This window comes from Rhinoraja longicauda, chromosome 34 (assembly GCF_053455715.1).
Source record: "Rhinoraja longicauda isolate Sanriku21f chromosome 34, sRhiLon1.1, whole genome shotgun sequence".
Taxonomy (NCBI): domain Eukaryota; kingdom Metazoa; phylum Chordata; class Chondrichthyes; order Rajiformes; family Arhynchobatidae; genus Rhinoraja; species Rhinoraja longicauda.
Genome location: NC_135986.1, coordinates 11,980,066 through 12,006,119, shown reverse-complemented (window position 1 = coordinate 12,006,119; position 26,054 = coordinate 11,980,066). Strand labels below are relative to the sequence as shown.

Below are 26,054 nucleotides of genomic sequence, written 5' to 3'. Positions count from 1 at the left end.
AACACAGACTCATGTCGGCACCTTGGTCAATATGGACAAGTTGGGCTGAAGGGTCTGTTTCCATGTTGTATGACTCAATTACTTTATAACTTATTCACGCAGAAGGCAAACCTCCAGGAAGGTGCATAATCTGAAGCTGAAGCTCAACTATCATGCCTTGGCCAAAGTCCAGCTTCTTACAATGAAAATAAACGTTCACATGAGGTGTGTAATAATTTAAACCAAGTTTAATTGTTGCTGTAACTTAGACATACGGCCCTGTTGATCCACAATAGCCAGCCTCACAGGGAAGACAGTCACAGCCTCTTCCCCATTGTGAACATGTCAAAGATACAAGCAGTACGGTGGCGCAGCGGTAGAGTTGCTGCCTCACAGTCCCAGAGACCCGGGTTCGATCCTGATTACAGGTGCTGTCAGTACGAAGTTTGTACGTTCTCCCCAGGACCTGTGTGGGTTTCCCACACTCCAAAGACGTACAGGTTTATAGGCTAACTGGCTTTGGTAAACATTGTAAATTGTCCCTGGTGTGTGTAGGTTTAGCGTTAGTGTGCGGGGATCGCTGGTCGGCGCGGACTCGGTGGGCCGAAGGGCCTGTTTCCTCCTTGTATCTCTAAACTAAAACTAAATTAGAGGGCATAGCTTTAAGGTTTGAAGTTTAAATGAGATGTGACGGGTATGTTTTTTACACAGAGAGTGGTGGGAGCCTGGAAGAGGTAGTAGTGGAAACAGATATGATAGTGGCATTTCAGAGGCTTTTAGATACCCACATGGATGGAGGGTCATACATATAAACATGGATCTAAGAACAATAAAACACAAGAACAGGCCCTTCCACCCACAATGTCTGTGCCGAACATGTGCCAAGGCCATTACTTATCCACCTGCACAGAACCCATAACCCTCCATTCCTTGCCAATCCATATTCCTTTTACGCAAAAAGGTGGTGGGTGTATGGAACAAGCTGCCAGTTGAGGCAGGGACTATCCCAATGTTTAAGAAACAGTTAGACAGGTACATGGATAGGACGGATTTGGAGGGATATTGGCCAAACGTGGGCAGGTGGTACTAATGTAGATGGGACGTTGACAGGAGTGGGCAAGTTAGGCCGAAGGGCCTGCTTCCACGCTGTATCACTCTATGACTCTGCCCAAAAGTCTTTTAAATACCACTATCATCTCTGCTTCAACCACCACCCATGGCACTCACCAACATCCTCTGTGTAAAACCCTTGCCTCCGCACATCTCCTTGAAACCTTGCCCCTCTCGCTTAAAGCTGTGCCCTCTAGTATTAGATTTTCCCACCCTGGATAGAGTAGATATGGGGAGGATGTTTCCACTAGGACTAGGGGTCATAGGCTCAGAATTAAAGGACGTTCCTTTAGGAAGGAGACGAGGAGGAATTTCTTTAGTCAGAGTGTGATGAATCTGTGGAATTCTTTGCCACAGACGGCTCTGGAGGCCGTCAGTGAATATTTGTAAGGCAGCGATAGATAGATTCCTGATTAGTACATGTGTCATAGGTTATGGGGCGAAGGCAGGAGAATGAGGTTAGAATGGCAGAGTAGACTTGATGGGCCGAATGGCCTAATTCTACTCCTATTCCTTGTGACCCTCATGACATTATGAGATGGGCCTGGTGAAGGCGGTGGAGAGATGGTTCTGGTGAATGCGGTGTTGAGACGGCAATGAATGCCTGGAGTGCTGAGATGGTGATGGACGTCTGGGGTGGAGAGATGGTCCTGGGGAATATCATATCATATCATATATATACAGCCGGAAACAGGCCTTTTCGGCCCTCCAAGTCCGTGCCGCCCAGCGATCCCCGTACATTAACACTATCCTACACCCACTAGGGACAATTTTTCACATTTACCCAGCCAATTAATCTACATACCTGTACGTCTTTGGAGTGTGGGAGGAAACCGAAGATCTCGGAGAAAACCCACGCAGGTCACGGGGAGAACGTACAAACTCCTTACAGTGCAGCACCCGTAGTCAGGATCAGGATTAACCAGGTGAACTCACTGCCTCAATAGCAAGGATGCCCTTCCTCAAATTAGGAGACTAAAACTGCATACAATATTCCAGATGTGGTCTCACCAGGGCCCTGTAGAGCTGCAGAAGGACCTCTTAACTCCTATACTCAAATCCTCTTGTTATGAAGGTCAACATGCCATTAGCATGCCCTTAGTTGGAATGGTGAGATGGTTCTAGGCTGGAGAGATGTGTTTGAGATTGGGATGTTGAGGTGTTCGGGTGGTTGGGGTGGTGAGATGGTCTCAGATGGTGAGATAGTTGGGGGCTAGGACGATGAAAATGCTAGGAGTTGGAATTGTGATATGGTTCTGGTGGGGACTAGGCTGGAGAGATGTGCTTGAGGTATAGGAAAAAACTGCAGATGCTGGTTTAAATCGAAGGTAGGCACAAAATGCTGGAGTAACTCAGCCAGCATCTCTAGAGAGAAGGAATGGGTGATGTTTTGGGTTGAGACCCGAAACGTCATCCATTCTTTCTCTCCAGTGATGCTGCCTTACCCGCTGAGTTACTCCTGCATTTTGTGTCTACCGAGATGTGCTTGAGATTGGGATGTTGAGGTGTTCGGGGGATTGGGGTGGTGAGATGGTCTGGGATGGTGAGATGGTGTTCGGGGTTAAGATGATGAGATGGTGCTATGAATTGGAATGGTGAGATGATGCTGGGGACTGGGATAGTGAGATGGTGATCAGGTTAGCATGGGAAAATGGTGCTGGGGGTTAGCGTGGGGAGATATTGCTGGGGGTAAACATGGGCAGATGGTGCTGCGGGGGTGGGAAGATGGTGCTGGGGTTGGGGTGGGATTAATGTGCTGGGGTTAGGGTTGTGAGGGGGTTTGGGGTTGGGGTTGTGAGATGGTCTCAGGTCTGGGACGGTGTGATGCTGGGGGTTAGGATGATGAGATAGGGCTAGGAATTGGAATGGTGAGATGGTGCTGGGGGTTGAGATGGTGAGATGGTGCTGGGGTTGAGATGGTGCTGTGATGGTGACATGGTCCTGGAGATTGGGGTGGTGAGGTGGTCTGAGGGTTGGGATGGTGACATGGTCCTGGAGATTGGGGTGGTGAGGTGGTGTTGAGCCAGAGAGATGGTGCTGGGGCTTGTGTGGGGAGCAGGTTCTGGGGGTTGGGATGGTGAGATGGTCAGTGATCTGGCACAGTGGCATGAGTCAGGGATGATGAGATGATGCTCCGGTCTTGGGTGGTGAGATTGTTCCAGAGTTTGGCCAGATAACTGGTGCACAGAAGAGGGTTGGAGGTGGTCTGTGGTCTGGGATGGTGAGGTGTTATTGGGGTTGGGGTGGGGAAATGACCTGGAGATTGGGGTGCTGAGATGGTGCTTGCGATTGAGGTGGTGAGATGGCCTGTTGTCTGGGATGATGAGGTGGTGCTGGAGTTCAGGGTGGTGGGTAGGGTTGCCAACTATCTCACTCCCAACTGCGGGACAAGGTGACGTCACCGCCCCGCGTCCCACGTGACCTCACCCAGCCAGCGGCCACTTGCTCCTGCTCCACCAATGACGGCCGCCCGGGCCGGGAGGCAGGTTGCTATGCAGCCTCCATTAGGCGGTGACCTACACTGTCCAGGCCTACACTGTCCGAACCTAAACTGTTGGGACCTATAGCGTTCGGGCCTACAGCGCCCCTTGGGTCTAATATTGGATAAGGGCGGGCCCATACGGGACAAACCATTTTAGCCCAAAATACGGGATGTCCCGGCTAATACTGGACAGTTGGCAAACATAGAGGTGAAATGGTGCTGGGGATTGTGCTGGTGAGATGGTCTGGGGTTGGCATGATGAGATGGTCTTGGTGAGGTGATGCTAGGGTTTGGGTGAACAGTGGAAGAGTTGGTTCCAACACACACTGGTCAGAATATTTCTCCTGCCCCACATTGACAACACACCCGACGGGACTGTCGTATGTTGAAAGGCTGGAGCAATTGGGCTTGTATACACTGGAATTTAGAAGGATGAGGGGGGATCTTATTGAAACATATAAGATAATTAGGGGATTGGACACATTAGAGGCAGGAAACATGTTCCCAATGTTGGGGGAGTCCAAAACAAGGGGCCACAGTTTAAGAATAAGGGGTAGGCCATTTAGAACGGAGATGAGGAAGAACTTTTTCAGTCAGAGAGTGGTGAAGGTGTGGAATTCTCTGCCTCAGAAGGCAGTGGAGGCCAGTTCGTTGGATGCTTTCAAGAGAGAGCTGGATAGAGCTCTTAAGGATAGCGGAGTGAGGGGGTATGGGGAGAAGGCAGGAACGGGGTACTGATTGAGAGTGATCAGCCATGATCGCATTGAATGGTGGTGCTGGCTCGAAGGGCTGAATGGCCTCCTCCTGCACCTATTGTCTATTGTCTATTGACCCTTCACTCCCCACTCCGACTGGATTCGAACATGAGGAACAATATGACTTTTCTTCGGGAATTTGAGGCTTTTTTTTATTCCTTCGATCACTGACAGCCTTCCCACCCCCCCAGCCCATCCACCGAGAGGAGGGGGGAGGATCGCCGGCATCTCCACGAAATCGATCTCAGTCGCGTTCATCGAGGGGCAGTGCGACAGGCTGCACCGTGGAGCGTGGCGGACGGGCGTTCCCTGAGGTGAGACGGTGAACAGTGGGCTGGGGGGAGGAATTCCCCCTCTTCCCCCCACGACAGTCAGTCCAAAGACCAGGGCACCAAGGATCCAGAGGCATCGCCGTCCCTCAGACGTACGCATTCTTCCCGTAGTTACTGGAGTTGTCCACCTCGATGGGGAAATTCTGAGACACTGGCCGCAGCGAAGACCTGGGGGCTCGGTACTTGTACGAGTACTCCCTGAAACAGACACAGACGATGAATGCAAATCCACCCCAGCAATGTGGAGGAGGTAATGTCCCTAGTGGGGAATGGTGCGCATGGAGGATCAGTGTCCAAAAGGACTTTATATGTATATTAAGAGCAAAAGGTAACCGGAGGGAGAATAGGGCCCCTTAGAACCTAAAGTGCTAAACATAAAACATAAAGTGCTTATCCATGTATGGAGCCTGGGCAGATGGACAAGGTCCTCAACGAGTATTTCTCCTCAGTTTTCACCATGAAGACTGGGGATAATGGGACAGTTAATAGAAATGCCTTGAGAACAGTCCGCATTACAGTCGAGGAAACGCAGGATATGTTAAGACATATGAAGGTAGATAAATCTTCCCGGGCCTGATCAGTAATCTCCAAAGGCAACGTCGCAAGCTGGAGAAGACTTTGCAGGATCCCAGGCTGAGCTACATGAATCAACTTTAGACACATTGTGAAATGCCAGAAAACTGGAGGGTGGCGAATGTTGTGACCCTGTTTAAGAAGGGCTACAAAGAAAAACCTTGGAACTATAGACCAGCGAGCCTTTCATCTGTGGTAGGAAAGTTACTGAAGAGGGTTCTGCTGGGTAAGGTATACGTGTACAGTCAGGAACTGCAGATGCTGGTTTACACCAAAGATCGACACAAAATGCTGGAGTAATTCTGCGGGTCAGGCAGCTTCTCTGAAGAAAAGGAATTTGTGACGTTTCGGGTCGAGACCCTTCTTCAGACCAGGAAGTCTGAAGGTCTGAAGAAGAGTCTCGAACCGAAACGTCACCTATTCCTTTTCTCCAGAGATGCTGCCTGACCCGCTGAGTTACTCTAGACATAAAAGGCTGGAGTAACTCAGCGGGTCAGGCAGCACCTCTGGAGAAAAGAATAGGTGACGTTTTGGTTCGAGACGTACATGTTAAGATATACATGTATTGGGAAAGGCAAGGTTTGAGTAGGGATATCCAGCATGGTTTTGTACATGGGTGACAGTGTCTCATGGATTTAATTGTGGATTTTTGGAGAAGTAACCAAGAAGGTTGTCGAGGGCAAGGCCACAGTAGTTGTCTTTATGGACTTCTTGCGGTCTTGGATGGAACTGTTCCCAAACTAGGCTGCAAGAAAATAACTGCAGATGCTGGTACAAATCGAAGATATTAGTTTCACAAAATGCTGGAGTAACTCAGCAGGTCAGGCAGCATCTCAGGAGAGAAGGAATGGGTGACGTTTCGGGTTGAGACCCTTCTTCAGTCTGAAGAAGGGTCTCGACCCAAACTAAGCTGGGATGCATTCCGATGAAATGCTTTCTAAGACGCAGAAGCAGAAGTTCTAGAAATTGAGCCAAATAGCCTAGTAGGACTGTGACTAAAGCTGAGCTTATAGGAGGTCTGTTCAGTAGCCTCACAACAGCAAGGAAGTAGCTGTTCCTGGGTCTAGTGGTACTTGTTTTCAAGTTTTTGTATCTTCTGCCTGATGGGAGAGAGGGGAAGGGAGAATGACGGAGATGTAAGTGGCCCTTGATTATGTTGGTTGCTTCCCTGAGGCAACGTGGTGTAGATGGAGTCATGGGCGGGGGGGGGGGGGGGGGAAGGGGGGGGGTGTGAGTCTGGTCTGTGATGAACGGGGCTACATCCGCAACTCTCTGCAATTCCTTGTGGACTTGGGCAGAGCACTTCCCAAACCAAGCTGTGAGGCATCCTGATAAGATGATTTCTTCATAAGTTCATAAGTTCTATCAGCGGAATTAGGCCATTCGGCCCATTGGGTCTACTCCGCCATTCAATCATTGCTGATCTATCTTTTCCTCTCAAACCGATTTTCCTGCCTTCTTCCCATGACCCTTGACACCCTCCAAGAACCTATCAATCTCCACCTTAAAAAAATATCCATTGATTTGGTATCCACAGCCTCCTGTGGCAATGAATTCTATAGATTCACCACCCTCTGACTAAAGATATTCCACTTCATTTCCTTTCTAAAGGTATGTCCTTGTATTCTGAGGCTAGGCCCTCTGGTCCTCGACTCTCCCACTAGCAGAAACATCCTCTCCACCTTTCTGTGCTGCATCTGTAAGAAGAATGTTGACTGCCAGTGGGAATTAGTTTTGTAAGGAAAGAGCAAGGTGCCCATGTAAAACGGACGATTGGTATCGCAGTAGATAGACACAAAATGTTGGAGTAACTCAGCGGGACAGTTAGCATCCCTGGAGAGAAGGAGTGGGTGACGTTTCGGGTTGAGACCCTTCTTCAGAATCGACCCGAAAAGTCACCCATTCATTCCTTCCAGAGATGCTGCCTGTCCCGCTGAGTTACTCCAGCATTTTGTGTCTCTTCAGTTTGGAGCAGCATCTGCAGTTCCTTCCTACACATTGGTATCACAGTATCGGCGTTGCTACACAAGAATAAATCAAGCAACCAGTTTCGGAAGGGGATCGACAATTTTGGGAATTGTGGGATCTAATTCAAGGGTGTTTGTACTGATGGAGGAGTGGGAATAAGTTGGTAAGTAGGCGTAAATTGATTACTAAGGGCGTCAAATGTTACAGGGAGAAGACAGGAGAATGGGGTCGAGAGAGAAAAATAGATCATCCATGATCAAATGGCAGAGCGGACTCGATGGGCCGAATGGCCCAATTCTGCTCTGACGTCTTATGGTATCAAAATAAGTGTTGGAAGGAATTGCGGATGCTGGTTTAAACTGAAGATAGAAACAAAATTCTGGAGTAACTCATGGGACTGGCAGCATCTCTGGAGGGAAGGAATGGGTGACGTTTCGGGTCGAGACCCTTCTTCAAACTCGACTCAAATCGTCACCCATTCCTTATCTCAAGAGATGCTGCCTGTCCCGCTGAGTTGCTCCAACATTTTGCATCTATAATATTAGTGTTGTTGGACCAATATTGGTCAAGCAATTAGTTACGGAAGGGGAATGCCAGTTTTGGGAAGTGTGGGTCCAGATTGAAGCATGGGGTGCTTGTATTAACACCTGGGCCTGGGGGTTCCCCTTCAGACACTTACCCAGTTGCACCTGTGGCTCTTTTACAAGCAAGACAGAGGCAGATCCCTCCGATCAGCTGTAGCGATGCGCCGGCCCAGCCAATGTAGAGTGCTGGTCCCAGTTCAAACCTTCATCAGAGAGGAAGAGGAGCTGTGGTTAGTGGCAACAACCTCACCGTCTCTCGCTCCTTCACGCTCACAGGTTGGTGCAGCAGGTAGAGCTGCCACCTCACAGCGACAGAGACCCGGGTTCAATCCTGCCTACGGGTGCCGTCCGTACCGAGTTTGTACGTTCTCCCCGTAAGTGACCTGCGTGGGTTTTCTCCCACACTCCAACTATGTACAGGTTGCTGGGTTAATTGGCTTGGTAAAATTGTATATTGTCCCCAGCGTTAGTGTGCGGGGATCGCTGGTCGGCGCAGACTTGGTGGGCCGAAGGGCCCGTTTCCAAGCTGCATTTCTAAATTAAACTAAACGCGAGACCGGACATGCTGACCACGTGGGACAAAGCTGGAAGGCTTTAAATCCGAGTCCCACCCTATCTCTGGCGCACAGCCCACCCTATCTCTGTTACGTAGACAAGAGGCTGGCTGAGGTCGAATCGCAGCCCAGGCTAAGCCCCAGGTATACAGACACCTGCCATCTAATCCATGGTTTACCCACCCTACATTATTTGATGTACTGTGCAGAGGAACCTCATTGCCTCAGAATTAAAGGACGTTCTTTTAGCAAGGAGATGAGGAGAAGTTTCTTTGGTCAGAAGGTGGTGAATCTGCGAAATTCAGTCCCACAGACGGTTGTGGGACTGAATTTACCCACAGTCAATTGGTATTTTTAAAGCAGCGATAGATCGATTCTTGATTAGTACAGGTGTCAGGGGTTATGGGGAGAAGGCAGGAGAATGAGGTTCAGCCATGTTCGAATGTCGGAGTAGACGTGATGGGCCGAACCATAGAAACATAAAAAATACATGCGGGAGGAGGCCATTTGGTGCTTCGAGCCAGCACCGCCATTCATTGTGAATCATCCACAATCAGTAACCCGTGCCTGCCTTCTCCCCATATCCCTTGATTCCACTAGCCCCGAGAGCTCTATCTAACTCCCTTTTAAATTCATCCAGTGAATTGGCCTCCACTGCCTAATTCTGCTCCGACCACATGAACTAAAGAACTTATGAAGCTGCATTTTGATTTTTTTAAAATCTTTCAAAGCAGCAAACAAGAATAAAACATAAGTTAAAACGTTGTCTTCAGTCACTGCAATGCCCAGCTGGCACAGCGGGTAGAGCTGCTGCTTCACAGCACGAGAGTCCCGGGTTCAATCCTGACTACGGGTGCTATCTGTATGGAGTTTGTACGTTCTCCCTGCGACCGCGTGGGTTTTCTCCGGGTGCTCCAGTTTCCTCCCACAATAGACAATAGGTGCAGGAGGAGGCCATTCGGCCGTTCAAGCCATTCAATGTGATCATGGCTGATCATTCTCAATCAGTACCCCGTTCCTGCCTTCTCCCCATACCCCCTGACTCCGCTATCCTTAAGAGCTCTATCTAGCTCTCTCTTGAATGCATTCAGAGAATTGGCCTCCACTGCCTTCTGAGCCACACTCCAAAGACGTACAGGTTTGTATGTTGATTGGCTTCTGTACATTTTAATTTGTCCCAAGTGTGCCGGATAGTATTAGTGTACGGGATGATTGCTAGTCCACGTGGGCTCAGTGGGCTGAAGGGCCTGTGTCCACGCTGTAACCCTAAAGTAAAACATAAGCAGCAGCCATGTGTTCCCACTTCTGGGGCAACACTGGCTATTTGGTGTTTTCCTGATCTCCCCATTCCCTACATATCCATATGCCTATCCAAAAGTCTCCTAAACGCTGCTGTCAGATCTCCCTCCACCACCACCCCAGGTCCCCATCACCTTCTGTGTAAAAATACTTGCCCCTCACACCTCCTTTAAACATTGTCTCTCTCACCTTGAAACTATGCCCTCTAGTATTTGAAATTTACACCCTGGGGAAAATGGCTGACTGTCTACTCGATCCAGGCCTCTCATAATGTTGAGTAGTTGGCACATTGCACTATCCAAAGACCGGAGGATACAGTGTGGCACCCTGCCCTGTCCGAAGTCCAGATCAGAAGCCATACCCTGTCCAAGATCCTGAAATACAGTGTGGACATTGTGCCCCATCTAACATCCAGAAGAGGTAGTGCGGTACCATGCCCCATTCAAAGTCCAGAGCTGGGGTAGACACCATACCCCATCCAAAGTCCACAGGCACCTTGCCCCAGCACAGTGTAGAAGAATCAGTGTGGCATCATACCACAGAAGATTATGTAGACACCATGCCCCTTTCAATTTCCAGGTGTAGTGTGGGCACAGTGTCCCATCCATCTGTGCCTCGTCCAAAATCTAGAAGATGTAGTGTGGGCACTGTACCACATCCAAAGATACTATGTGGCATCACAAAATGCTGGAGTAACTCAACGGGTCAGGCAGCATCTCAGGAGAGAAGGAATGGGTGACATTTCGGGTCGCTCCACTGCGATTTCTCCTCAAGGTATGTCTACTTTGAAGAAATACTATGTGGCATTGCGCCTCATCGAAAGTTCAGAAGATGAGATGGGCACCATGCTCCATCCAAAGTCTGGAAGTTACTGTGTGGGCACTACAACCCGCCCAAAGTCAAGATGCAGTAGGCACCATGACCTATCTACCATCTCGAAGATACAGTGATACATCCAGTCCTGTCCAAAGTTCAGATCGTTAGAAGCCATGCCCTTTCCAAAATCCTGAAATGCAATGTGGGCATCGTGCCCCATCGAATATCCGGGAGATGAAGTGTGGTACCATGTTCATCCAAGGTCCAAAAGATGAGATAGACACCATGCCCCTTTCAAAGTCCAGGAGATGTAGTGAGGTACCAGGCCCCGTCTAAAGTACAGGAGATGTGGTGTGGTACCACACCCCCATCCAAAGTCCAGAAGATACAATAAGCACCTTGCCCATCCACAGTCTAGAAGACACAGAGTGGCATCATACCCATCCATAGCCCAGAAGATGTAGACACCATGCCATGTCCAAACTCTAGAAAATGCAGTGTGGGCATTGTGCCTCATAAGTTCATAGGTTATAAGAGCAGAATCAGGCCCTTTGGCCCATCATGTCCACTCTGCCATTCAATCATGGCTGATATATCTTACCCTGTCAAGCCCATTCTCCTGCTTCCTTTCCACCCGTACTAATCAAGAATCCATAAATCACCATCTTATCCATCTTAAAAAATTCCATTGACTTGGCCTCCTCAGCCCACTTTGGCAATGAATTCCACAGATTCATCACTCTCTGGCTAAATAAATTTATCTTCAATTCCTTTCTAAAGGTACGTCCCTTTTATTCAGAGGCTATGACCTTAGGTCCTAGATTCTCCCACTAGTGGAAACATCCTCCCCACATCCACTCTATCCTAGCCTTTCACTATTTGGTACGTGACAATGAGGTCTCCCATCATCATTTTGAACTCCAGTGAACACTGGTCATTGCTGTTAAACACTCATCATACTTTAACCCAATCATTCCTGGGATCATTCTCGGAAACCGCCTCTGTATGCTCTCCAATGTCAGCACATCCTTCCTCTGAAATGGGGCCCAAAACTGCTCACAATACTGCAAATGCTGTCTGACCATTGCCTTTTAAGGCTCAGCATTATATCCCTGATTTTATCTTCCAGTCCTCTCGAAATAAATGCCATTGAATGATACAGTGTGGCATTTCGCCTCATCCAAAGACCAGAAGATGACGTAGACACCATGACCCATCCAAAGTCCGGAAGATGCAACAGGCACTTTGCCCCATTGACAGTCTAGAAGATACAGTGTGGCACCATGCACATCCAACTTTCAGAAGATGTGGTAGACACCACACCTTTCAAAGTCCAGAAGATGAAGTGTGGGCACTATGCCCTATCCAACGACCAGAAGTTATTGCATGGGCACTCTGGTCCATCCAACTGTGCCTAGAATGAAGTCCTGAAGATGAAGTGTGGGCACTGTACCCCATCCAAAGCTCCCCCATGGTCCAGAAGATGAGATAGACAACGTGCCCCATTCAAAGTCCAGAAGATGTAATGTGGTACCATGCACCATCCCAAGCCCAGAAGATACAATAGGCACCTTGTCCCATCCACAGTCTAGAAGACACAGTGTGGCATCATGACTGTCAATGTCATGAAGATGTAGACACCAGGCCATTTCCAAAGACTAGAAGATGGAGTGTGGGCATTGTAACACATAGGTTAATAAGTTATAAGAGCAGAATCTATCTTTCCCTTTCAACACCATTCTCCTGCCTTCTCCCCATAACCCCTTGGCACCCACACTAAACCAGAATCGGTCATTTTCCTCCTTTAAAATATCCATCGACGGCCTCCACAGCCGTCTGTGTCAATAAATTCCACAGATTCACCACCCTCTGATTAAAGAAATTCCTCCTCATTTCCTTTCGAAAAAGGTACGGCCTTTTATTCTGAGGCTGTGGCCTCTGGTCCAAGACTCTCCCACTAGTGGAAACAGCCTCTCTGCCTCCTCTCTATCCAGGCCTTTCACCATTCGGTAAGTTTATATAGCAAGAGGATTTGAATATTGGAGCAAGGAGGTGGGCCGAAGGGTTTGTTCCCTTTCTGTATCTCTAAATTGAACTAAAGAAGGCATTGCCTTCATTGGTCGGGGTATTGAGTATAAGAGTCAAGAAGTCATGATGCAGCTCGATAGGAATTTGGGTAGGCCACATTTGGAGCGTACAGGAAAGATATGGAGGCTTCGGAAAGGGTGCAGAATAGGTTTACTAGGATGCTGGCCTGGATTAAAAGGTATTAGTTACGAGGAGAGTTTGGAATATTTTAGCTGGAATTGGCTTAGGTAAAATTGTAAATTTCGCTAGTGTGTATAGGATAGTGTTAATGTGCAGGGATCGCTGGTCGGCACGGACTTGGTGGGCCGAAGGGCCTGTTTCCGCACTGTATCTCTAAACTGAATTAAAACTAAACGAAACTAGTTCCTCTGGCAGCTCGTTCAACACACGAGGGTGGTGCAGCGGTAAAGTTGCTGCCTTACAGCACGCAGTGTCAGAGACCCGGGTTTGATCTCGACTATGGGTGCTGTCTGTACAGAGTTTGTACGTTCGCCCCGTGACCGCGTGGATTTTCTCCGAGATCTTTGGTTTCCTCCCACTCTCCAAAGACGTGCAGGTTTGTCAGTTAATTGGCTTGGTAGAGATGTAAATTGTCCCTAGTGTGTGTAGGGTAGTGTTAATGGGTTAGCGGGTCGGCGCTGTATCTCCACACGAAACTAAACTAAACTCTGAGCTCACAGATTCCTCTTACAGCCCACGCCATCGATCCATCATCAGCTCCTGCAGAAGGTGGGACTCACCTTGTTCCTGGGTAGAGTGGATCGTAGAACTGCCGTGTGATGTTAAAGGCATACCAGGAGACTGGGACCATCGCGGACAGCGCTGTGGAGAGGGACACACACAGGTAAGGAAACAGTCTGAGCCCAGTGCTCACTACCCTCTCCCCACTGACAGCACTCCAATCCTCTCAACCTCCCACCCACAGCTCCCTGTCGCCACTCTGCCCCTACCCCACACCCCCAACACGTTGAAAACCCAACACCTTCCCACCCACCCAATGCTTGTGCATGTAGAATAGATTAACATCAGCAGCATATTTGGCATGGACTTGTGGGCTGAAGGGCCTGTTCCTGTGCTGTACTGTTATATGTTCGATCAAGTATGGCATGGGCATTGTGGGCTGAAGGGCCTGTTCCTGTGCTGTACTGTTATATGTCCTATCAAGTATAGCATGGGCATTGTGGGCTGAAGGGCCTGTTCCTGTGTTGTACTGATATATGTCCTATCAAGTATGGCATGGGCATTGTGGGCTGAAGAGGCTAAATGCGGGAAGATTGTTCCCGATGTTGGGGAAGTCCAGAACCAGGGGTCACAGCTTAAGGATAAGGGGGAAGTCTTTTAGGACCGAGATGAGAAAACATTTCTTCACACAGAGAGTGGTGAGTCTGTGGAATTCTCTGCCACAGAAGGTAGTTGAGGCCAGTTCATTGGCTATATTTAAGAGGGAGTTAGATGTGGCCTTTGTAGCTAAAGGGATCAGGGGGAATGGAGAGAAGGCAGGTATAGGTTACTGAGCTGGATGATCAGCCATGATCATATTGAATGGTGGTGCGTACAGGCTCGAAGGGCCGAATGGCCTACTCCTACACCTATTTTCTATGTTTCTATGTTTCTATGTCACCTACAGATGTTGTCCAGAGATGCTGCCTGACCGGCTGAGTAACTCCAGCTTCGGTTTAAACTAGCATCCGCTGTTCCCTACCGACACATGCTTTCTATGGTGTCAGGGGTTATGGGAGCGAAGGCAAGAGAATAGGCTTGAGATGGAAAGATAGATCAGCCATGATTGAATGGCGGAGTAGACCTGAAGGGTCGGACGGCCGAATTCTGCCCCTGGAACCTATGAGCCTGTGGTGCATGTGTAGAGGTTTGTGAGAGTCACTGCAGAATTTCATCCGTCTAGTCAGGAAGGGAGGCGTTGGTGTGGACTCAGGGGGCCGAGCGGCCTCTTTCCTCGCTCTCTGACCCCATGGCCCGCTCGCCTCCACTCGTCAGGCCTCTCCAGCCGTTGACCGACACGCACGGAGCCTCCCAGGGTCAGCTCAGCCGCCCCACAGTCACGCACCTGCCACAATGAACAGCGCTCCCCCCCCGGAGGCTATCTTTGCTTTCGCCACTGGGTCCGTCAGCCCGAACTGGATGCACTGCAGCCCGAAGAGACTGATGATGGCCGCAAAGAAGCCCAAGAGAATGGAGATGATCATCAGGGCCTGGGAGGCACGGACGTAATCTAAAGACAGGGAGACAGACAGTGCAGGGTAAGGTTAGTTTGGGTTTAGTTTAGTTGAGAGATACAGTGCATAAACAGGCCCTTTGGCCCCCCCAGTCCGCACTGACCAACAACCCCCGCACATCCACACTATTTTACACACACTCGGAACAGTTTACACACACACCAACCCAATTAACCTGCAAGCCCGCACGTAAGGATGAGAGGAGATCTTATCGGAACGTATATGATTATTAAGGGGTTGGACACATTAGAGGCAGGAAACATGTTCCCAATGTTGGGGGAGTCCAGAACCAGGGGCCACAGTTTAAGAATAAGGGGTAGGCCATTTAGAACTGAGATGAGGAAAAACTTTTTCGGTCAGAGAGTTGTGAATCTGTGGAATTCTCTGCCTCAGAAGGCAGTGGAGGCCAATTCTCTGAATGCATTCAAGAGAGAGCTAGATAGAGCTCTTAAGGATAGTGGAGTCAGGGGGTATGGGGAGAAGGCAGGAACGGGGTACTGATTGAGAATGATCAGCCATGATCAGATTGAATGGCGGTGCTGGCTCGAAGGGCTAAATGGCCTCCTCCTGCACCTATTGTCCATTGTCCTCTGCTCCAGCTAGCCTCTCCTGCGGAGTTCCACAAGGCTCCATGCTAGGCCCCATTCTCTTCTCTCTATACATGCTCCCCCTTGGCCAAATCATTCAAAGGCACGGCATTTCTTTCCACTGCTATGCCGATGGGTTTCAGGGGGAGGTAAAGCTGAGTGTCATCGGCAGAGCAGTGGAAAGAAATGCCGTGCCTTTGAATGATTTGGCCAAGGGGGAGCAACCAGTCAAATTTAAACAGCCTCTTACACTGCCTTGAGGACATAAAATGTTGGATGGCACAGAACTTCCTCCAATTAAACGAGAGCAAGTCTAAGGTCATCCTATTCCCCCCCCCCCCCCCCCCCCCCCCCCCCCCCCGACTCCATCAAATCGATAACAGGCAGTCTTGGAAGCCTATCCTGCTTAGTCAAACCGCATGTCAAAAACCTCGGCGTGATATTTGACTCTGCATTAAAATTTGACAAGCAAGTCAACACTGTGGTAAAAGCCAGCTTCTTCCAACTTCGTACCATAGCTAAAATCAAACCTTTCCTCCAATTCGACAACATTGAAAAAATCATTCACGCTTTCATTTCCTCCCGCCTGGACTACTGCAACTCCCTATACACTGGGATCAGCCAATCTTCCCTGTCCCGCCTGCAACTGGTCCAAAACGCCACAGCGAGACTCCTGACGGGTACCCGTAAAAGGGACCACATCACGCCGATTCTGGCCTCTCTCCACTGGCTCCCTGTACGGTACAGAATCAACTTCAAGCTCCTCCTATTCACGTATAAAGCCCTAAATGGACACTCCCCCCCCAACATCAAAAATCTTCTAACCCCCCTCTCTAACTCCAGGTCCCTCAGGTCGGCCGATTTGGGGCTACTCACTATCCCGCGGTCTAGGCTTAAGCTCAGGGGTGACCGCGCTTTAGCGGTTGCAGCTCCTAGACTGTGTAACAGCATCCCTCTTCCCATCAGAACTGCCCCCTCCATCGACTCCTTTAAGTCCAGGCTCAAAACCTATTTCTACTCCCTAGCGTTTGAGGCTCATTGAGGAGGCGCTGTGAACTGTTTTGTATGTGCTGTTATGTTTGTGTGCTACTGTATGTTTCATTTTTTTCCTTAGTACCTAATCAGATGTACAGCACTTTGGTCAACGTGGGTTGTTTTTAAATGTGCTATACAAATAAAATGGACTTGACTTGACTTGACTATTGTCTTTGGAGTGTGGGAGGAAACCGAAGATCTCAGAGGAAACCCACGCAGGTCAGGGGGAGAGCGTACAAAACTCCGTACCAGACAGCACCAGGTCAGGATCGAACCTGGACCTCTGGTGCTGTGAGGCAGAGGCTCTAGCCCACTAACCCGCACGTCTTTGGGATGTGGGAGGAAACCCACGTGGTCCCAAGGAGAACGTGTAACCTTCACAAAGCGTCTCGGGGGGTTTGCGGGGAGACGGCAGGAGAACGGGGCTGAGAGGGATACATAGATCAGCCACGGTTGAATCGTGGAGTGGGCCTGATGGGCCACTGTCTAGCTGCACCACTGTGATAGTACGTTGGTTGTGTGGGTTTTCAAGGTAGTGACTATCAGTGTCATTTCCCATTATCATTCCACTTTAAGCTTTACTGCCAGATATCCCATTCTGTCATGACTTTATTACACAATATAATCTAATTTTATTGAGGGTGGATTATTATTTCATATTATTTCATCATATTATTGAAGGATCATCTTTCTACTGTCTGCAGCCCGCGGTTGACATTGGACTGAGGTCTGAGAGGGAACAAGTTGTCATAGGGTCATACAGCATGATAACAGGCCCTTCGGCCCATTCGAGTCCATGACCCATCCAAGCTATCTTCTTCGCTCCCTCTTGCCATAGAGGGAGTACAGAGAAGGTTCACCAGATTGATTCCTGGGATGGCAGGACTTTCATATGAAGAAAGACTGGATAGACTCGGCTTGTACTCGCTGGAATTTAGAAGACTAAGGGGGCATCTTATAGAAACTTACAAAATTCTTAAGGGGTTGGACAGGCTAGATGCAGGAAGATTGTTCCCGATGTTGGGGAAGTCCAGAACAAGGGGTCACAGCTTAAGGATAAGGGGGAAGTCTTTTAGGACCGAGATGAGAAAGTTTTTTTCACACAGTGTGGTGAGTCTGTGGAATTCTCTGCCACAGAAGGTAGTTGAGGCCAGTTCATTGGCTATATTTAAGAGGGAGTTAGATGTGGCCCTTGTGGCTAAAGGGATCGGGGGGTATGGAGAGATGGCAGGTACAGGATACTGAGTTGGATGATCAGCCACGATCATATTGAATGGCGGTGCGTACAGGCTCGAAGGGCCGAATGGCCAACTCCTACACCTATTTTCCATGTTTCTATGTTTCTATGTGTGCCGGGGCAGCAGGGCGAAGGCCACAGACGCCAATACGATCAACAAACTCACCAGGAAGGCCGGCTCCATCCTGGGGGTGTGTAGTTGGATTCATGGGAGGAGGTCTTGGAGGGGACGATGCTCCACAAACTGCGGAGCATCCTGGACAAGTTGGGAAGAATGAGGGGGGGGGACCTCATTGAAACATACAGAATAGTGAAAGGCCTGGATAGAGTGGATGTGGAGAGGATGCTTCCACTAGTGGGAGAGTCTAGGACTAGAGGTCATACCCTCAGAATTAAAGGATGTTCTTTTAGGAAGGACATGGGAGAAATGCCTTTAGTTAGAGGGTGGTGAATCTGTGAAATTCTTCGTCACAGAAGGCTAAGGCCAAGTTAGTGGATAATTTTAAGGCAGAGATGGATAGATTCTTGATCAATTTCTCCCTCCTAACACCATTCTCTTGCCTTCTCCCCATAACTAACGTGTGTCAGGGGTTAGAGTCATAGAGTCCTACAGCACAGAAAGAGGCCCTTCGGCCCATCGTGTCCGTGCCGCCCGTTACCAAACACAGTCTAATTTTAATCCCATTTTCCCGCATTTGGACCGTAGCCCTGAATGTTGTAGCATTTCAGGTGCCCATCCAAATGCCTCTTAAACGTTGTGAGTGTTCCCGCCTCCACCACCACCCCAGGCAGTGAGTTCCAGACTCCAACCACCCTCTGGGTGAAAAAGTTCTTTCTCACATCCCCCCGAAACCTCCCTCCCCTTACCCTGTATCTATGTCCCCTCGTTGTTGAACCTTCCATCAGTGGAAGAAGTTCCCCGCCATCTACCTTATCTATGCCCCTCATGATCTTGTACACCTCGATCATGTCCCCTCTCAGCCTTCTCTGCTCCAGGGAAAACAACCCCAGTCTGCTCAGTCTCTCCTCATAGCCGAGGCCCTTCATCCCTGGCAGCATCCTGGTGAATCTCCTCTGCACCCTCTCCAAAGCTATCACATCCTTTCTGGGGAGAAGGCTAGAGAATGGGTTTAGGAGGGAGAGATTGATCAGCCATGATTGAATGGAGGGGTAGACTTGATGGGCCGAATGGCCTAATTCTACTCCTATTCTTATGGCCTTATGACAAAGTGCTGGAGTAACTCAACAGATCAGGCAGCATCTCTGGAGGACATGAATAGGTATCGTTTCAGGCCTGGAACCTTCCTTTGACCCGACCCAAAACATCACCAATCCATGTTCTCCAAAGATGCTGCCTGGCCCACTCAGTTGCTGCAGCATTTTGCGTCTTTCTTTGGTACTAACCAATATCTGCAATTCCTTTTCATTTTAGTTTAGTTTAGAGATACAGCTATGGAAACAGTCCCTTTGGACCACCAAGCCCGCACCGACCAGCGATCCCCGCACACTAACGTTAACCAATCAACATGTTCTAGGGGCAATTTACAATTTTACCGAAGCCAATTAACTGACAAACCTGCATGTTTTTTGGAGTGTGGAAGGAAACCAGAGCTCCCGGAGAAAATCCACGCAGGTTACGGGGAGAACGTACAAACTCTGTACAGACAGCACAAGTTGTCAGGATCGAACCCGGGTCTCTGGCGCTGTGAGGCAGCAAATCTACCACTTCCCTTTCATCCCATTTGCCCATGGTTGGCCCTCTAAACCTTTCTTATCCATGACCCTGTCCAAGTGTCTTTAGAAATGTTGTTATTGTACCTACCTAAGCTAATCCCATTTGCTTGCATTTAGCCCATACACTTTAAATCAAATCGAAGGTATCACAAAATGCTGGAGTAACTCAGCTTGTGGCTGGCCAGTAGTGTAGGAAAATAACTGCAGATGCTGGTTCAAATCGAAGGCTCCACAAAATGCTGGAATAACTCAGCAGGTCAGGCAGCATCTCGGAGAGAGGGAATGGGTGACATTTCGGGTCGAGACCCTTCTTCAGACATGTAGCTGCCCAAATGTATTCAATGATGTTATTGCTGCTGTATCCGGCAGCTCGTTCCATATACCCAACACCTTCTGTGTGAAAAGGTAGCCCCTCAGGTTAGTCAATAGACAATCGGTGCAGGAGTAGGCCATTCGGCCCTTCGAGCCAGCACCGCCATTAAATGTGATCATGGCTGATCATTCTCAATCAGTACCCCGTTCCTGCCTTCTCCCCATACCCCCTGACTCCACTATCCTTAAGAGCTCTATCTAGCTCTCTCTTGAATGCATTCAGAGAATTGGCCTCCACTGCCTTCTGAGGCAGAGAATTCCACAGATTACAACTCTCTGACTGAAAAGGTTTTTCCTCATCTCAGTTCTAAATGGCCTACCCCTTATTCTTAAACTGTGGCCCCTTGTTCTGGACTCCCCCAACATTGGGAACATGTTTCCTGCCTCTAACGTGTCCAACCCCTTAATAATCTTATACGTTTCGATAAGATCCCCTCTCATCCTTCTAAATTCCAGTGTATACAAGCCTAGTCGCTCCAGTCTTTCAACATACGACAGTCCCGCCATTCCGGGAATTAACCCAGTAAACCTACGCTGCACGCCCTCCTATGAAATCTTTCCCCACTCACCTTAAACCTCTGTTCTCAAGTTGCTGATTCACCTACCCTGGGTAAAAGACCAGTAAGATCAATGGAGACCTACAAACTGGACCTATACAGCATAGGCTGAATATGGACTCAAACTGCGTGTCAGGCACTGGGTTAGTCAGCAGGTCAGGCAGCGTCTCTGGAGAGAAGGAATGGGTGACGTTTTGGGTCGAGACTGGGCTTAAAGCCCGGCCTGTTATAGTATCATCGAGCCTTACAGCATGGAAACAGGCCCTTCGGCCCAACTCATCCATGCCGAGTGAGATGTCCCATCTAAGCTGAGATGTCCCATTTGCCCGTGTTTATTCCATATCCCATTAAATCTGGTTAGCTCCCTCAGTAAGACAGGGCTGAGTGGAGGCGAGACCACACAGAGCAATGTGAGGTGCTGCATTTTGGGACGTCTATCATGGGCAGGACCAACACAGTGAATGGTAGGCCTCTGGGGAGTGTTGTAGAGCAGAGGGATATAGGAGTGCAGGTGCATGGTTCCTTGAAGGTCGAGTCGCAGGTAGATAAGGCAGTCAAAAAGGCTGTTGGCACAATGGCCTTCATCAGTCAGAGTATTGAGTATAGAAGTTGGGAGGTCATGTTGCAGTTGTATAAGACGTTGGTGAGACCACATTTAGAATATTGTGTTCAGTTCTGGGCACCGTGTTATAGGAAAGATATTGTCAAGCTTGAAAGGGTTCAGAGAAGATTTACGAGGATGTTGCCAGGACTAGAGGGTGTGAGCAATAGGGAGAGGTTGAGTATGATGAGGATGAGGGGTGATCTTATAGAGGTGTATAAAATCATGAGAGGATCTCTTGCCCAGAGTAGGAAAATCGAGGACCAGAGGACATAGGTTCAAGGTGAAGGGGAAAAGATTTAATAGGAATCTGAGGGGTATCTTTTTCACACAGAGGGTGGTGGGTGTATGGAACGAGCAGCCAGAGGAGGTAGTTGAGGCTGGGACTATCCCAACGTTTAAGACACATTTAGACAGGTACATGGATAGGACAGGTTTGGAGGGATATGGACCAAGCACAAGCAAGTGAGACAAGTGTAGTTGGAACATTGTTGGCCGGTGTGGGCAGGTTGGTCCGAAGGGCCTGTTTCCATGCCGTATCACTCTATGACTCTATGTTACCAGGGCAATCTCACTCCACAGAAAAAAATCCAAGTCGCAAAAGCTGGAGATTCCAGCATCTGCAATCTCCTGTGTCTGATCCTTGGTCAGGCCAGTAGGAATCACTCCGCTTTCTTTAACTGCCCCCCAACTCCTTCGCCCCCTCTCCCATACACCCAGCGTGAAAGGGGCCCCTCCGCACTGCCCCCTACCTGCCAGGTCTCATCCAAATGGAGGAAGGGCCACACTAAAGACAAGGTATGCTGGATTTGCCAGAGGAGGTTGTTGAGGCACAAGACCATAGGTTCACAAGTTCTCGGAGCAGAATTAGGCCATTCAGTCCATCGAGTCTACTCCGCCATACAATCATGGCTGATCTATCTTTGCTTCTCAACCCGGTTCTCCTGCCTTCTCCCCATAACGCAAGGAGTTAATGATCGATTTCGGGAAGAAAGCGGTACGCTTAACCCAGTTTGCATTGAAGGCGCCAAAGTAGAGATGGCTGAAAATGTCAAACTCACTGGAGTCATTATCACCAACAACTTCTCCTGGACCACCCTTATTGGAGCAACGACCAAGAAGGCACACCAACTACTGCCTCTACTTCCTCAGAAGGCTTAGGAAGTTCGGCATGTCCCCTACAACTCTCACCAACTTCTACAGATGCACTTTACAGGATGCATCACAGCCTATCATGTATCTGTACACTGTGGATGGCTCAATTGAAACCACTTATAGTCTCTCCGACGACTGGTTAACAAGCCACAAATGCTTTTCACTGTACCTCAGTACACGTGACAATAAACTAATCTGTCTGTGGCAATGAATTCCACAGATTCACCACTGGTAAAGAAATTCCCCCTTATCTCATTTTTAAAGGTACCTCCCTTTATTCTGAGGCTGTGCCCTCTGGTCCTAGACTCTACCATTAGTGGAAACATCCTCTCCTGATTCAGTCTATCCAGGCCTTTCACTATTGGGTGTTTTAATGAGGTCCCCTCTCTTCCTTCTAAACACCAGTGAGTACAGGCCCAATGCCTTCAAACTCTCGGCATATATTAACCCACTCATTCCTGGGATCATTCTTGTAAATCTCCTCTGGACTCTCCCCAAAGCCAGCACATCCTTTCTCAGATATGGGGTTACAAAACTACTCACAATACTCCAAATGCAGCCTTATAAGGCCTCAGCATTACATCCCTGTTTTTATATTTTAGCCATTAAAAGATCATAATTAGGTCATTTAACCCATCGAGTCTACTCCGCCATTCGATCATGGCTGATCTAGTTGTGCTTTGTTTACTTTGGTTTATTATTGTCACCTGTACCAAGGTACATTAAAAAGTGTATGTGTGCAAGCAATCCAATCAAAGAAAATACTGTCCATGATTAGAATCAAGCCGTCCACCGTGTGCAGTCACAGGATAAAGGGTACAACATTCAGCGCAAGATTAAGTCCGATAAAGTCAGACTTAATCTTGCAGGGGCGAGACTGGTCCTTGATGATGCTGCTGGCCTTGCCGAGGCAGCGTGAGGTATAGATGGAGTCAATGGAAGGGAGGTTGGTTTGTGTGATGGTCTGGGCTGCTGGCCTTGCCGAGGCAGCGTGAGGTGTAGATGGAGTCAATGGAAGGGAGGTTGGTTTATGCGATGGTCTGGGCTGCATCTACAACTCTCTGTAATTTCTTGCGGTCTTGGATGGAGCTGTTCCCAAACCACACTGTGATGCATCCCAATAAAATGCGTTCTCCCGCGCATCTGTGGAAGTTGGTGAGGGTTTTTGGGGCCCTGCCAAACTTCTTAAGCCTTTTTCTCCTCTCGACCCCATTCTCCTGCCTTCTCCCATTAACCTTTGATGCCCTTACTGATCAAGAATCTATCTCTGCTTTAAAAATACCCAAATGCCAGCCTCCACAGCATCTAAATGGCATGTGGACAGGTACATGGATACGGGCCCTTTAAACTCTGCTCCACTTCCAGCCACATGGGTCATTGGACCAATTAACCTGATCACAAGTTCACAAGTTATCGGAGTAGATTAGGCCGTTCGGCCCATCAAGTCTGCTCCACCATTCAAACATGGCTGCCTCCTAACCCCATTCTCCCGCCTTCTCCCCATAACCCTTGACACCCATTCTAAACAAGAATTTTTCCATCTCTGCCTTAAAAATACCCTACCGGCCAACCCCTTATAAAAGCTGGAGGACAGAGGAGGGCGGGGGGAAGTAAAGATGAGTGACCTTCGTTTAGTTCAGAGATACAGCGCGGAAACAGGCCCTTTCGGCCCACTGGGTCCGCGCCGACCAGCGATCCCCGCACATTAACACTATCCTATACCCACTAGGGACAATTTTTACATTTACCAAGCCACTTAACCTACATACCTGCACGTCTTTGGAGTGTGGGAGGAAACCAAAGATCTCGGAGAAACCCCACGCATGTCACGGGGAGAACATACAAACTCTGTACAGACAGCGCCCATAGTCAGGATCGAACCCGGATCTCTGGCGCTGCATTTGCTGGAAGGCAGCAACTCTACCGCTGTGACCTCTTTTGTTTGTCTCAAGAAATGAAGCCCACTGAGTGTGTGTGCCAGTGTGGTCACTATTGAGTTTAACTTATTGCTATGTGTACTGACGTACAGTGAAAAGCTTCTATTGTGTTATCTGGTGTCACGACTGATGCCATAAGAAGTGTGGAACAAATGCAGGCCAATGGGACTAAGTTAGCTGGGATACCTTAGCTGGCATGCACGAGTTGGGCGAAGGACCTGTTTCGTGCTGCATGGCTCTAAAGGTTCCAAGGTTTCCCAATGGGCATGAGGTGACACTCAGTAGGTGGGAAATAAAGGATATCCACCTTGTCACTGGACAGTTCAGGCCATACCATTCTCATTGTGTAACCAAAGTTATTCTGTGCACCAGACCAGTGTCTATGACTCTGTGAATGATGAGCACACACTGGTGGGAGTGGCAAATGGGCTTTGAGGCTCTGACCCAGGTAAGATTTCACTTGCACACACCATCTGTGAGGCAGTTCCATGCACAAATGTCTAAACACCATTCTTCGCACTGGAGGCCCAGAACTGTGGCACAGACTCAGTTTGAAGGAGATGTGTTTTTTATTACAGAGAGGTGGGAGCCTGGGGTGGTGGTGGAACCACATATAATTGGGATGATGCAGTGGTAACGTTAATACCTTACAGTGCCAGACCCTTGAGTTCAATCCTGACCATGGGTGCTGTCTGCATAGAGCCTGTATGTTCTCGCTGTGACTGTGTGTGTTATCTGGGTGCTCCAGTTTCATCCCACACTCCAAAAATGCACAGGTTTGTAGATTAATTGGATTCGGTAAAAGATTGTAAGCTGTCCCTAATCATATCATATCATATATATACAGCCGGAAACAGGCCTTTTCGGCCCTCCAAGTCCGTGCCGCCCAGCGATCCCCGCACATTAACACTATCCTACACACACTAGAGACAATTTTTACATTTACCCAGCCAATTAACCTACATACCTGTACGTCTTTGGAGTGTGGGAGGGAACCGAAGATCTCGGAGAAAACCCACGCAGGTCACGGGGAGAACGTACAAACTCCTTACAGTGCAGCACCCGTAGTCAGGATCGAACCTGAGTCTCCGGCGCTGCATTCGCTGTAAAGCAGCAACTCTACCGCTGCGCTACCGTGCCGCCTGACAGTAGGATAATTTCATGTTTCATGTGTCTTGTGTTTTATGACTGTTGGCAGATCAATTTCCCTCCTGGGATAAATCTCCCTCCTGGTGTATGGGATAATTGCTGGTTGGTATGGACTCTGTGGGATGAGGGGCCTGTTTGAGGAGAAGGTTGTTGGCTGTAACCTTGCCCCCCCCCCATTGACGAACTGCACACTGCAAGGGCCAGGAAGTGAGCGGGCAAGATCATCTCTGACACCTCACGCTGCCTCGGCAAGGCCAGCAGCCCAGACCATCACACAAACCAACCTCCCTTCATTGACTCTATCTACACCTCACGCTGCCTCGGCAAGGCCAGCAGCATCATCAAGGACCAGTCTCACCCCGGTCACTCCCTCTTCTCCCCTCTCCCATCGAGCAAAAGGTACAGAAGTGTGAAAACGCACATCCCCAGATTCGGGGACAGTTTCTTCCCACTCTGTCTGTGCGCAGTTTGTACGTTCTCCCTGTGACCTGCGTGGGTTTTCTCCGAGATCTTTGGTTTCCTCCCACACTCCAAAGACGTACAGGTTTGTAGGTTAATTGGCTTGGTAAATGTAAAAATTGTCCCTAGTGGGTGTAGGATAGTGTTAATGTGCGGGGATCGCTGGTCGGCGTGGATCCAGTGGGCCGAAGGGCCTGTTTCTGTTCTGTATCTTTAAACTAAACTAAACTAAACTGATAACTAAATCTGTTATCAGCCAAGTGAACCATCCTAGCAACAACTAGACTCTAGTTACTTTAGATAATATTAACCACTCTCCTTGCATCAGCAAAAGGGTGGGATGTTGTCATAGAGTCCCAGAGTCACTCAGCAGGGAAAAAGGCCCTTCGGCCCAATTCATCCATGCCGACCAAAATGCCCCATCTAAACCTGTCCCATTTACCTGCATTTGACCCAT

The 26,054-nt window shown here is 48.9% G+C and overlaps 1 protein-coding gene across 1 annotated transcript in view; it reads right to left on the bottom strand.

The window, feature by feature from the left end:
- Window positions 1-231: 231 nt before the first annotated feature.
- The window catches only part of cldn15a (claudin 15a), a 40,039-nt gene continuing 14,216 nt past the window's right edge, over window positions 232-26,054 (bottom strand). Inside the window, exons 2-5 of the mRNA XM_078427977.1 lie at window positions 14,606-14,770; window positions 13,281-13,362; window positions 7,879-7,986; window positions 232-4,856 (exon numbers count right to left, since the gene is read on the bottom strand). Of these exons, the coding sequence (XP_078284103.1) occupies window positions 4,745-4,856; window positions 7,879-7,986; window positions 13,281-13,362; window positions 14,606-14,770 (467 nt within the window). The 3' untranslated portion in view covers window positions 232-4,744. The remainder of the gene's footprint in view (window positions 4,857-7,878; window positions 7,987-13,280; window positions 13,363-14,605; window positions 14,771-26,054) is intronic.